Raw genomic sequence first — 14,354 nt, forward strand, 5'->3', positions numbered from 1 at the left:
TGCCTTCCAGTTCTATGAACAAATTTACATGACTCAGCTCTTTGTTCAGTGCTTCTGTGATGACACATTGTTTGTTACATTCTTGTAGATTTTGCCCATGGAAATTTTTTTATCCCATTTTTCAATCTTTGCAACTTCAGAGTTTCTGTCTCAAGATAAACTACTTTGAGAATGGTGGATAAATCCATTGGCATATAGAACTCATTTTTTACTATTGGCTTCTAAAATTTATTTAACATGATAGGTAATTATCAAATATGAATTTGTAATATGAGATTATGAAAATCAGTAACATAGTTCCAAGGAGTCCAGGCTGAGATAAAGGTATTTGAAATTTCAAAGATTTAAAACACACTATCATAAAAAGGCATTTGTCATATAAGTAATTAGTATCTTAGAGATTATAGTGCATACTAGTATTAAGATATTAGCTATTATCTTGATCAATGATTAATATCTATAAGTTGAAGGCCCTTAAATTTCTAAGTTTTAGACTCAAATATTCTGCTTCTACAGATTCATTTTGAATGAATGAATGAATGAAAATTTCTGTTGGTGCTGCATTTTTTACACTAATTCCATGCTTATTCTTCTGCACATGGAAGGCACAATAGTGGGAGTAGAAGGCTTCTACCAACCCCATAGAGCTCTCTGTCCTCAGACTGATGCAGGGCAGTCAGCATGCCTGCCTGATACTAGTTTCTGGTCTCTTTTTTTTCCTTGAAAGTACTGGATTGAGGAGACACTCACAATCACCAAGAATCATAGTATTGGTTGGCCAGTGGGGAACTAGGCATGAAAGCAATGATCAAAATCACATCACCCCACTGATTAACTGTGATGATTTTATCAGAAAAAGAAATTGCTCTGAATCAGATTATAAAATTAACTGTTAAAAAAGATTGGATATCAACAAAAAGGAATTTAATCTAAAAGGTCTTTACAGATAATTTGAGTGACTTGATCATGACCTATGTGGCACTTCTCTAACGCAGGAGAGTGACTCAGAACCTGGGAGATTTGAGTGGGTTGTGAACCAAGCTTTCTAACCAAGCATCTGAAGAGGAGAAGGGCCTTGGCCTCATCAGTGTCTTAGACTCCTCTCCTTATTCCTGTGGCCAAAGGGAGACATTGTGAATGTTGAAGCCTCCAAAAATAATCTGAACTTTTTCATTTCATTAGCATCCTACAAGAATCCCCAGGACAGAAGTAGCCAGCAGCAGTATCTGTATCCAGAATTGGAAACAGACAAAGACTAGGCAATGGGGGTTAAGTGCCTTGCCCAGGGTCACAAAGCTAGGAAGTTTCTGATGCCATATTGTGGTGAAAATTTATAACACCAATGTAAAAACTCCAAGCTAAATAGGTTTATTGAGAGATGGCCAAAATTCCCAATGAAGCTGAACCCTGGCCCAGATCAAGACCAGAGACTGTGAGTCTTAGGAGATAGCCTTTTTTTATGCCAAGAAATCTGATGATACAGTGATAGAAGAAAAGAATAAACAATCAGAATTAAAATAGAAAGGATGCAAAATCTTTCACATAGGCATTTCTTAATTAATGACCATGAAATGCTGGTCAAGTGTAAAATATCATTATGGGTGGTAACTTATGTCTATTATTATCATTGACCTTTCCAAGGCCTTTGCAATACTCAGTCAGAGTCTTGGTGTTTTTGCTGATGATTATGGTGTAGTATTAGGAGTCAGTAGTTTGGTTAACTGATATGTGCCAATAAGAGTAGCCCTCCTCCTTCTGTGTGCATCTCATAATGCACAGGAGAGGAGTGTGGTAGGATTCATGTGGAAACTCCTGGGCTATAGAGTTAAAGTCAAGATGTAAACAAGATTTGATCCTTCTCTAAACTGTAATTTTCTTAGCTGATCTATATTATTTGATTATTAACACAAGACTAATGATTGTGTTATGAAAATAATCATAAAGACTAATATTATTATAATCATCAAAAGGGTTTCACACTCACAATACTTAAATCCAGGACCTCTTAACTTTGGACCTGGCTCTTAGTCCACTGAGCCACCTAGCTACCCCCTTCAATATTTTTTGAAAAATAAAATAGTCAAAGATGCTTTTATTTGTTAGATTTTTAGAGCCATAGAAAGGAAAAAGATCCATGCCACTAATCCTTTGTACTAAATGAAAACTTGAGTGGTTCTATTTGATATCTGTCTCTTTTTTATGATTTTGGAAAGAATTATAGAATCATACAAATCTAAGGAATGTTCCTTAGAAATCATCTAATCCAAACTCCCTTATTAGTTATTTCTATTAACACAAAGCCTAAGTGACATTAAATTTCTTTTTCCATAGATCTATTGGATTTGCTGAAATACTGAAGCTAATGACACATGAAGAAATTGAAGGCTTTCCAAGTTCAGTGCTTACAAATTTACAAAGTCCTTTTGAAATTGAAACTCCAACGATGAGTCCTAGTTTAGCCTCTGCTATTAGGATAGAAAAACATTCAAATATCTTATTTAAAATTATTCTTACTTCTGGTAAGTTTGCCTTTAAGTAGTAATTAATGACTATTAAACAGTGGGAAATTATCATGTGAAAAAGATACAACTTCTTCTAGAGAGATATTTTCAGGTGGACTCTCATAACTATTGGTTGGTTATTCACTGGAGGTTTTTTAGGTGCATCATAATTTTCTCTCATACTATTACTATTTATTATGTGATAGATTCTATAATTTTATGACAGAAATTAACTTCTTATGTTGATGCTTTAGTGAATCAATGATTTCATGAGAATAGATATTTCTTGCCACTTGTAGAATTTATAAATGATCCCTGCCTTCTCATCCTATTTTAAAAATTATTTATATAAATCTCGTCTGTTTTCAATTTTGGATACAGACACTGCTGCCAGCCACTTCCTTTAATAAATCCTCTATAGAGGTTCTATCCAGTTGTGCTGATGGTTTCTTCTAGGTCAGGTTTTTTAAAAATCTTTTCTGTGGCCTGGATATCTCTAACAGCCTGCTTGTCAGAAGAATATTTTTTAAATGAATAAGATAAAATGTATAAAGTTTCAAAGGAAGCATATTATAATGAAAATTTTAAAAATTTCTTTTAACCTTCATGAATTAAGGTTAAGAATCATGTATTTCTCTCTCTCTCTCTCTCTCTCTCTCTCTCTCTCTCTCTCTCTCTCTCTCTCTCTCTCTCTCTCTCTCTCATTCTCTACTGACTTAGTTAATGGACAAAAATATACATCCAACAGAGGTAACCCTAAAACTAGTTTAGTACTCTTTGGGCAACTCTCTCAACATGGTAACTGAACTTATGGAATAAATACATCTCTGGAGGGTAGGCGGTACTCTGGATTCCAGAGATAATCTTGTGTGCACATCTGTATTCTTGACATTATAACTCATAAATTGCCTATCCATCTTTTTTTTTAATTTAAATATTTTATTTTTTTAGAAAAATTTTCCATGGTTACATGATTCTTGTGTTTACTTTCCCCTTCACCACCATCCCCATATACAATGCACATTTCCACTGGTTTTAACATGTGTGATCAATCAAGACTTATTTGCATATTATAGATAGTTGCATTGGTGTGATCATTTCAGGTCTACATCACCAACCATGTCTGCATCAACCCATGTGTTCAAGCGGTTGTTTTTCTTCTGTATTTCCACTCCTGCAGTTCTTCCTCTGAATGTGGGTAGTGTTCTTTTCCATAACTCCCTCAGAATTGTCCTGGGTCATTGCTTTCTTGGCAGTACAGAAGTCCATTACATTCAATTTTACCACAGTGTAACAGTCTCAGTGTACAATGTTCTTCTGGCTCTGCTCCTTTCACTCTGCATCAATTCCTGGAAGTTGTTCCAATTCACATGGAATTCCTCCAGTTCATGATTCCTTTGAGCACAATAGTATTCCATCACCAGCATATACCACAATTTGTTCAGGCATTCCCCAATTGAAGGGCATATCCTTGTTTTCCAGTTTTTTGCCACCACAAATAGAGCAGCTATAAATATTTTTGTACAGGTCTGTTTATCTATAATCTCTTTGGGGTACAAACCCAGCAATGCTATAGCTGGATCAAAGGGCAGGCAGTCCTTTAGAGCTCTTTGGGCATAGTTCCAAATTGCCATCCAGTATGGTTGGATCAGTTCACAACTCCACCAGCAATGCATTAATGTCGCAATTTTGCCACATCCCCTCCAACATTCATTACTCTCCCCTTCTTTCATTTTAGCCAATCTGCTAGGCGTGAGGTGGTACCTCAGAGTTGTTTTGATTTGCATTTCCCTAATTATTAGAGATTTAGAACACTTTCTCATGTGCTTATTGATAGTTTTGATTTCTTTAGAGTTTTTTGTTATAAAGATTTTTCCCAGTTTGTTGTTTCCCTTCTGATTTTGGTTGCATTGTTTTTGTTTCTACAAAACCTTTTTAATTTAATATAATAAAAATTATTTATTTTACATTTCATAATTTTTTCCAATACTTCCTTGGATTTAAATTTTTCCCTTTCCCATAGATCTGACAGCTATACTATTCTATGTTCAGCTAATTTTCTTATAATTTCCTTCTTTATATTCAAGTAATTCACCCATTCTGAATTTATCTTGGTGTAGGGTGTGAGATGTTGAGCTAAACCTTATCTCTCCCATATTGTTTTCCAATTTTCCCAACAGTTTTTGTCAAATAGTGGATTTTTGTCCCAAAAGTTGGGCTTTTTGGGTTTATCATAGACAGTCTTGCTGACATCACTTACCCCAAGTCTATTCCACTGATCCTCCCTTCTGTCTCTTAGCCAGTACCATATTCTTTTGATGACTGCTGCTTTATAGTATAGTTTAATATCTGGTACTGCTAGGCCACCTTCCTTCACGTTTTTTTCATTATTTCTTGATATTCTTGATCTTTTGTTCCTCCAAATAAACTTTGTTATACTTTTTTCTGATTCAGTAAAAAAGTTTTTTGGTAGTTTGATAGGTATGGCACTAAATAGATAAAATAATTTGGGTAGAATGGTAATTTTTATTATGTTAGCTTGTCCTTCCCATGAGCAAACAATGTTTTTCCAATTGTTTAGATCTAGTTTTAATTGTTTGGAAAGTGTTTTGTAGTTGTGTTCATATGATTCCTGTGTTTGTTTTGGTAGATAGATTCCTAAGTATTTTATATTGTCTAGGGTGATTTTAAATGGTGATTCTTTTTCTACCTCTTGCTGCTGTGATGTGTTGGAAATATATAGATATGCTGATGATTTATGTGCATGTATTTTGTATCCTGCAACTTTGCTAAAGTTGATGATTATTTCTACTAGCTTTTTAGTTGGTTCTCTAGGATTTTTTAAGTAGACCATCATATTATCTGCAAAGAGTGATAGCTTAGTCTCCTCATTGCCCATTTTAATACCCTCAATTTCTTTTTCTTCTGTAATTGCTACTGCTAGTGTTTCAAGTACAATGTTAAATAATAGAGGTCATAGTGGGCATCCTTGTTTCACTCCTGATTTTATTGGGAAGGCTTCTAATTTATCCCCATTTCTTATGATGCTTGTTGATGGTTTTAGATATATACTGCTTATTATTTTTAGGAAAGGTCCTTCTATTCCAATACTTTCTAGTGTTTTCAATAGGAATGGATGTTGTATTTTGTCAAATGCTTTTTCAGCATCTATTGAGATAATCACGTGGTTTTTGTTGGTTTGCTTCTTGATATTGTCAATTATGTGAATGATTTTCCTAATGTTGAACCATCCTTGCACTCCTGGTATAAATCCCACCTGATCATGATGGATAACCCTCTTGAACACTTGCTGGAGTCTCTTTGCTAGTATTCTATTTAAGATTTTTGCATCTGTGTTCATTAAGGAGAATGGTCTGTAGTTCTCTTTCTCTGTTTTTGATCTACCTGGCTTTGGGATCAGTACCATATTTGTATCATAAAAGGAGTTTGGTAGAACTCCTTCTTTGCTTATTATGTCAAATAGATTGTAAAGTATTGGAATTAGTTGTTCTTTGAAGGTTTGATAGAATTCACTTGTGAATCCATCTTGTCCTGGGGATTTTTTCTTAGAGAGTTCTTTGATGGCTTGTTCAATTTCTTTTTCTGATATGGGATTATTTAAGTGTTCTATTTCTTCTACTGTTAATCTAGGCAATTTATATTTTTGTAAATATTCACCTATACCACCTGCATTTCCATATATATTGCCATATAATTTGCTAAAATAGTTTTTAATGATTGTCTTGATTTCCTCTTCATTAGAGGTGAGGTCTCTCTTTTCATCTTTGATACTGATGATTTGGTTTTCTTCTTTCCTTTTTTTAAATAAGATTGACCAGTAGTTTGTCAATTTTGTTTGTTTGTTCAAAGTACCAGCTTCTAGTCTTATTTATTAATTCAATAGTTCTTTTACTTTCAATTTTATTGATTTCTCCTGTAATTTTTATAATCTCTAATTTGGTCTTTAGCTAGGGATTTTTTTTAATTTTTAGCTTTCTGTTTTCATTTTAGTTTGGTCGAGTTTTGCATATCTGATCATTGTAATTGAGGCAGGGCTGTCCTGGCAATGTTATTCCAGGGCTATTGCTAATCTGGCATCAGGTATAACCAAATACATGCAAACAGCTCTGAAAGGGCAAAACTCAATGTAGGCCCTCAAAAATCTCTTGTAACACTTATTAGCCCCAAACTACACTAAGTTTAATGAAAACAAATGTGAAGTCATCTAAAATCTTTGGAATGCCTGAGAGTCACTGATCAGTGGGTGAGAAACAACAGAAATGTCCATGCAGAAAGCAAATAAGGGCAAAAAAATCATATAATTCTTACTTGGCACAAATGTATCGGTTGGCTAGACAACAATAGGAACTATTTGGTTGTATTCTCTGGCATCGACTCATAATCCTTTAATTAGAGCAAATCTTTCAAAAGGAAGCATAATTTATTATTGCCAAAGGAAGTAGTGGAAAATTCAGATCTGTGTGTATGCATATGCACAGGCATATATACCTCGTGTATGTTTCTTCCCTGCTGCCCCCACCTTCCAGATAATACAAGCAATGCCAGATCCAGGGTGTTTAAAATAATCTTGCTTCAGAGGGACAAGATTTGGATTGTTTTTCAAGTTCTTCTGGGAATTTTTTTAGTTGGGAAAAATGTGATGAGACCCAGCAATCCATGGGCATGTTGAAAGATGTGAACAAATCATCTTAGGTAAACTCTGCTCTGACTTCAGGCCAGGACTTCTTTATTTATTTATTTGTGTATTTTTTTTTTGCATAGAGCTACACTGAGTATTATGACATTGAAATGATATAAAAGTCCAAGTGAGGGAATCTATTTATTCAAGTCTTTTCTTCTTCTTTTTTTTACTTTTTCCTCCTCTTTAATGTTTGATCTTGGATAGAAGCCATGTCCATTTCATCTTTCTTTTTCTTCTTCTTCTTTTTTGGTTCTGTGACAGAGGTTCCTGTACTAGGTTCTTGCTCATCACAAACTAGTCTCTTGTGTGGAGAAGCCTTAAGACACCTCTCATAACCAGGGTCACCAGCCTGGTTCTCGACAAGGGTTGTTTTCTTTGACTTATGGTCAGGGTGCCATCCCTCCTCCTCCTCCTCCAGACTCTCCTTTTTGGAATGCTTGGCCTTGGGTTTGTTCCAGACCTTATCTTCTTGCCTTTTCTTCTTTTCTTTTTTCTTTTTAGTTCTTTTCTCTTCAAAAGGCTTGGTTTGATTAGAATCTGTGTGTATAGTTGCTGGCTTGTTCTTTAGTTCCAACATTCGTTTGGCAAAATATTCCTGTACAGTGAGGTTACTGGTTACTGTAGGAGTGGCTTTTTCCTCACTTTCAGCACTAGGACTTTGATCTTAGAAATTTTACTCTTTTGCCTTTTCCCAAAAATACAATCCAGATCTGTTTTACTCCGAGAACAAAGATCCTTCTCTTTTGTAAATTTTTGTATAATGAATATGTCTTTTTGATGACTTGGACTTTTCTTCAAGGCTAAATGATTTTTTCTCTTTGTTATCTGAGCATTCTTTTGCTTCCTGTCCATGGCAACTATTCAATTCAGCAAGAAGCTGACTAAATTCCTCTTGGGGAGCAAACCAGTCATCCTCATGACTAGCTGAGGCTCCCAGCCCCAGCTGGTTGTTTTTAACTTGAACTTTTATTATGCTCTGTGGCCCCCTTGCTCCTGAGCCCCTAGGCCCTTTCCTTTGGACCATCCCATCTTCTCCAGCATTTTTTGACCAAACTTGGAATCATCATTACTCCATGCAGTGTTCCTAGGATCCACAGACCACTTCTGCTTCTGCCGAGGTTTAGCCAGCATCACCATTCTGGAGGAGCCCAAAAGCCACAGGTGCTGGCCCTGGACCACCAAGTCCTACAACAGACTGGCTAAAACCTTTGCTTCCTGTAGCCAGGCTGGCTAGAAAAACCTGGTACTGCACGTGGGCTCTGAGATAACACCTTAGCTAGGGATTTTTAATTTGTTCCCTTTCTAGTTTTTTAATTAGCAGGTCCAGTTCATTGATCTTTGCCTTCTCTAATTTGTTAATACATGCACTCAAGGATATAAATTTCCCCCTGAGTACTGCCTTAGCTGCATCCCACAGAGTTTGGTAGGATGTCTCATCATTGTCATTCTCTTCAATGAAATTACTGATTGTTTCTATGATTTCTTCTTTAACTAACTGGGTTTGGAGAATATTATTTAATTTCCAATTAGTTTTTGATTTGCCTGTCCAGGTGCCCTTACTAATTTTTAATTTTATTGCATTATGATCTGAGAAGTTTATATTTATTATTTCTGCTCTTTTGCATTTGTTTGCAATGTTTCTATACCATATTACATGGTCAATCTTTGTGAATGTACCATGTGCAGCTGAAAAGAAGGCGTATTCCTTTTTTCCCTATTTACTTTTCTCCACATATCTATTACATCTAATTTTTCTGGATTGCATTCACCTCTCTTATTTCTTTTTTGGTTTGATTTATCTAGATCTAAAAAAGGGATATTTAAATCTCCCACTAGTATGGTTTTACTATCTATTTCCTTCTTGAGCTCTGCCAGTTTCTTAGGAATTTGGATGCTATACCATTTGGGGCATACATATTGAGTACTGTTATTTCCTCATTGTCAATACCACCTTTTATCAGGATGTAATTACCTTCCCTGTCTCTTAATCATATCTATTTTCACTTTGGCTTTGTCAGAAATCATGATTGCCACTCCTGCCTTCTTTTTCTCATTTGAAACCCAAACGATTTTGCTCCAGCCCTTGACCTTAAACCTGTGTACATCCACCCATCTCATATGTGTTTCTTGTAGACAACATATGGTAGGATTTTGGTTTCTAATCCACTCTTCTTTTTGCTTCCGTTTTATGGGCAAGTTCATCCCATCCATGTTTAGAGTTTTGATTATCAGTTGTGTATTCCCCAACATTTTGGTATCCTCTCCTAGTTCTACTCCTTCTGCTTTTTTTACCTTATACATTCAAGTTTCTCTTGGTGCCATCTACTATTCACTCCAATCTCCGCCCCCCCATCTCATCTTAGACCCTTTAGTTCTCCAACTTCTCCCTGTGAATAATTCTTCTAATTACTATAATAGTGAATACAGTTTTTGAAGATTACACCTAACATTTCTCCATATTGGAATACAAATAATTTGTTCTTATTAAATCCCTTAAAAAGGCAAATTTAAACATAAGAGTTTTCTTTCTTTCCCCTCCGTTTCTTATTTACCTTTTCATGTTTCTCTTGTTTTTTGTGGTTGGATATCGAACTTTCCATTTAGTCTTGGTCTTCTCTGTGCAAATACTTGGAAGTCTTCTATGTTGTTGAATACCCATACTTTCAGTATTTAGTCAGTTTTGATGGATAGGAGATCCTTGGTTGTAGACCCAGTTCTCTTGCCTTTCTGAATATCATATTCCAAGCCTTGTGGTCTCTTAGTGTGGAGGCTACCAGATCCTGTGTGATCCTGATTGGTGCTCCTTGATATCTGAATTGTCTCTTTCTGGCTTCTTGTAAAATTTTTTTCTTTTACTTGGAAGCTCTTGAATTTGGCTTTTATATTCCTGGGGGTTGTCTTTTCAGGGTTTAGTGTAGAGGGTGATCCTTGGATCCTTTCAATGTCTATATTGCCCTCTTGTAGAACTTCAGGGCAGTTTTGCTGAATAATTTGTTTTAGCATGGAGTCCAAATTTCTATTAATCTCTGCTTTTGCAGGAGGACCAATGATTCTCAAATTGTCTCTTCTAGACCTGTTTTCTTGATCTGTCAGTTTCTCAGTGAGATGTTTCATGTTTCCTTCTATTTTATCAGTCTTTTGACTTTGCTTTATTTGTTCTTGCTGTCTTGAGAGATCATTGGCTTCTACTTGCCCTATTCTGGTCTTTAGAGACTGGTTTTCTGCTATGACCTTTTGATTTTCCTTTTTGATTTGGTCTATCCTGTTTTCCAGCTGTTTGATTTTGGTCTCCAATTTGCTTATCAATTCTTTTGATTTGGGGGCATCTTTCTCCAATTGGGAGTTTCTGTCTTTTAACCTGTTAATTTCCTTTTTAGCTATTTCCCACTTCTCTCCCCAAATCTCTTCCATATTTCTCATGATTTCAGATTTGAACTCTTCAAGAGTTTGTGACTAATTTTCTTTTTTTGGGGGAAGGTTTGGATATGATTACTTCTTTGTTCTCCTCTCCTGTTTGCTCTGTTGTCTAGATTTTTTCTGTGTAAACGTTGTTGAGTGTTAAAAGATTTCTTCTTGAACTTTCTCTTTTGGGGTTCTTGTGATTGGCTTGCCATCGTTGGCTGGGTTCCCTCTCAGCTTTATCCTCATGTCCAGGATCAGTCTGTGCTCTTTAGGCTCCTGAGGTCTCAGGACTGGTTGTTCTCAGGTCAAGCCTTCTAGCGGTCCCCTTGCTTGTTCTTCTGCCTGAAGCTCCTTTAACAGTCTCAGGGAGCTGCTTCCACAGTCATGCACCCCTGTGCACTGGGTCCCCACCCAAGGTCCACGCCTGGGCTCAGGGTCCGCATCCAATTCTGTGTCTGTGCCTGAGTCTGTGCCTGCGTCCACGTCTGAGCTCAAGGTCTCTGTATAAACTCTGATTCTTTAGCCTCTTGGGGTCTTAAATCTTGCTGCTCACAGGAGCAGGTCCTGGGGAGTTGCCAAGAACTTAATGAATGCCCCAAACTTTCTCTAACTCTTGTGCTCTGGCTTTGGCACTGTAGGCGGTGTGAGGGGGGGCAAGAGCGTTGCTCAGCATGCGTTTTAGTGAGAGCTATTTCACCCCTTTATAGCAATGAAATGCCCCAATCCCACATACCTTTAACACTGCGCCCTGTTGTGGGGTCCCTTCGTTCGTCTGGATTTGTTTTTATGTCCTCTTGAGGAGTCTTATATGTTTGGGTTAGGAGAAGTTAAGCAGCTGCCTTTTACTCTGCCTCCATCTTAACCTGGAACTCTGTCATATATTTGCCTATCCAGCTTTACCTCCATTGTAGTTTCTATTAAGAGGAGACACTTTTAGCTCTTAGCAAAAGCATTCATTTATTTGGAAATAACAAGAACATTAAAACACATTCCACTCATATACCTGAGGTAACCTGACTCACATATAGAGTATCAGTGGGAAGAATGGACTCAAAATACAATACACTGATAATGGATCACATTTATAGAATATAGGTATGAGCAAAAACAACTTAACAACTTTTGGTATCAAATAGACCAAAAGTCTTTTTTTCTCTTTTGAAAGTCTTCACCATAAATTCAGTGTCTTCTTATAGTTTGCTTTATAATTGCTCCTTGGGAGCATTTTCATTCCTATAATGATTATATCTCTAGTCCCTGTCTAGAGACTATGTCTCTGCTTACCATTGAATTTAGTGTATTCAAGGGACCCACTGGCTTGCCCCCCTTCAAAATGACATGAGTAATGTTGGTTGAAGAGAAAGAGAGAGAAATCTTTTATTTCCCTCACAGAAGTGTCCTCAACAGTCATCAGTGAGCCTACATTGTTTTAAACTCTTCATGGCTTAAAGTCTCTAAGGGCATGGTTGATTTATTTTTGCAGTACTTCGTCATCCCTTCTTTATTTAATCCATGAGGTACATAAAACTGATAAAGGGATAAGGGCAAAAACATCTTTTGTACACCATGAAACTCTATCATCTATGATTACATTTTGTGACCATATCATATCAGAAGAGTGGGAGAATGACATTCCCCTCCCTTTTCAATTACACTATATAAAGAACAGAAAAAAAGGATTGTATGTTAAACCATGAACTTCCATTTTGAATAATATTTTAAAGTGTATACTAAATTTAACATGATCATACCAACTCTTCTCTCCAGGTCTGGGTCCTTTCTTGAATTCTTTTGCTCTTTTTTGCATGTTATCTTAGTATTTTATGGCTACTCTTCCGCCAACCCCCCACATTTTCTGCCATTACTTTTGCTTCCCACTCATCCAATCTCCACCATTTCTTCTACAAAAAAACAAAGCTCTACCCTCATAACAAATAAGTATACCATTAGCTAGTTTTGAAAATATATAACTCATTTTGTACTTTTCTTCTAAGAGAGTCTGATTCATCATCAGTTTTCTGGAGTCATGATTCGACATTGTATTGATAATTATTAAATCTTTTTCTAAACCTACATTTTGTTAAATATTGTTAGATCTACATCTAACTATAATGTTTTTGTGCCCTATAAATGGTCAGTTTTTATAAGGGTGCGTGTCATATATCACTGAGAATGTCATACTCTTTTCTGTTCTCATTCAATCATATTTAATTTATGCAAGATTCTATTCATCTCCTTGACTTCTTTCTTATTTTGGGGGTAAATTTATTTAGTTCTGAGAGGAGAAAATTAAAACTACTCACTATTTTTGTTTTGTTATTTATTTCCTCCTGTAATTCATCTAGCCTTTCCTATAAAAAAATTAGATGCCATAACATTTGGTGCATATAGGCTTAATATTGATAATGTGTCATTATCTATGATACTTTTAAATATAAGATATTTCCCCTGTTTATCTCTATTATATCTATTTTAGCTTTAACTTTTTCAGAGATCATGATTACTACCTCTGCTTTTAAAAAATAATAGTGATTTAGAACATTTTTTTAATTATTTTTTTTTAACATTAATATTCATTTTTAACATGGTTACATGATTCATGCTCCACCTTTCCCCTTCAACCCCCCCCGGCGGACCCCCCCCCCTTGGCCGATGCGCGTTTCCACTAGTTTTGTCATGTGTCCTTGAACAAGACCAATTTCCAAATTGTTGGTAGTTGCATTGGTGTGGTAGTTTCGAGTCTACACCCTCAGTCATGTCCACCCCGACCCATGCATTCAAGCAGTTGTTTTTCTTATATGTTTCCTCTCCTGCAGACCTTCCTCTGAATGCAGGTAGCATCTTTTCCATAAATCCCTCAGAATTGTCCTGGGTCATTGTAATGCTGCTGGTACAGAGGTCCATTACATTCAATTTTACCACAATATATCAGTCTCTGTGTATAGAGTTCTTCTGGCTCTGCTCCTTTCGCTCTGCATCAGTTCCCGGAGGTCTCTCCAGTTCGCCTGGAACTTCTCCAGTTTATTATTCCTTTTAGCACAATAGTATTCCATCACCCGCATATACCACAGTTTGTTCAGCCATTCCCCAATTGAAGGACATTCCCTCCTTTTCCAATTTGTTGCCACCACAAAGAGCGCAGCTATGAATATTTTCGTACAAGTCTGTTTATCTATGATCTCTTTGGGGTACAAACCCAACAATGGTATGGCTGGATCAAAGGGCAGGCATTCTTTTATGGCCCTTTGAGCGTGATTCCAAATTGCCAGCCAGAATGGCTGGATCAGTTCACAACTCCACCAGCAATGCATCAATGTCCCAATTTTGCCACATCCCCTCCAACATTCATTACTCTCCCCTTCTTTCATTTTAGCCAATCTGCTAGGTGTGAGGTGATACCTCAGAGTTGTTTTGATTTGCATTTCTCTAATTATTAGAGATTTGGAACACTTTCTCATGTGCTTATTGATACTTTTGATTTCTTTACCTGAAAATTGCCTATTCATGTCTCTTGCCCATTTATCAATTGGGGAATGGCTTGGTGTTTTATACAATTGCTTTAACTCCTTGTATATTTGAGTGATTAGACCCCTGTCAGAGTTTTTCGTTATAAAGATTTTTTCCCAATTTGTTGTTTCCCTTCTGATTTTGACTACATTGTTTTTGTTTGTACAAAAGCTTTTTAGTTTAATACAATCAAAACCATTTAATTTACATTTTGTAATTTTCTCTAACTCTTGCTTGGTTTT

The 14,354-nt window shown here is 36.2% G+C and overlaps 1 protein-coding gene and 1 pseudogene across 1 annotated transcript in view; one reads left to right on the plus strand and one right to left on the minus strand.

Moving 5' to 3' along the window:
• The window catches only part of LOC123234049 (cation channel sperm-associated protein subunit beta-like), a 218,449-nt gene that overhangs the window by 117,765 nt on the left and 86,330 nt on the right, over positions 1-14,354 (plus strand). The window contains exons 17-18 of the mRNA XM_044660000.1: positions 2,332-2,538; positions 6,513-6,541. Coding sequence (XP_044515935.1) covers positions 2,332-2,538; positions 6,513-6,541 — 236 coding nt within the window. The remainder of the gene's footprint in view (positions 1-2,331; positions 2,539-6,512; positions 6,542-14,354) is intronic.
• LOC123235913 lies at positions 7,342-8,340 on the minus strand (annotated as a pseudogene).

The sequence above is a fragment of the Gracilinanus agilis genome, chromosome 2 (genome assembly GCF_016433145.1).
Source record: "Gracilinanus agilis isolate LMUSP501 chromosome 2, AgileGrace, whole genome shotgun sequence".
Taxonomy (NCBI): Eukaryota; Metazoa; Chordata; class Mammalia; order Didelphimorphia; family Didelphidae; genus Gracilinanus; species Gracilinanus agilis.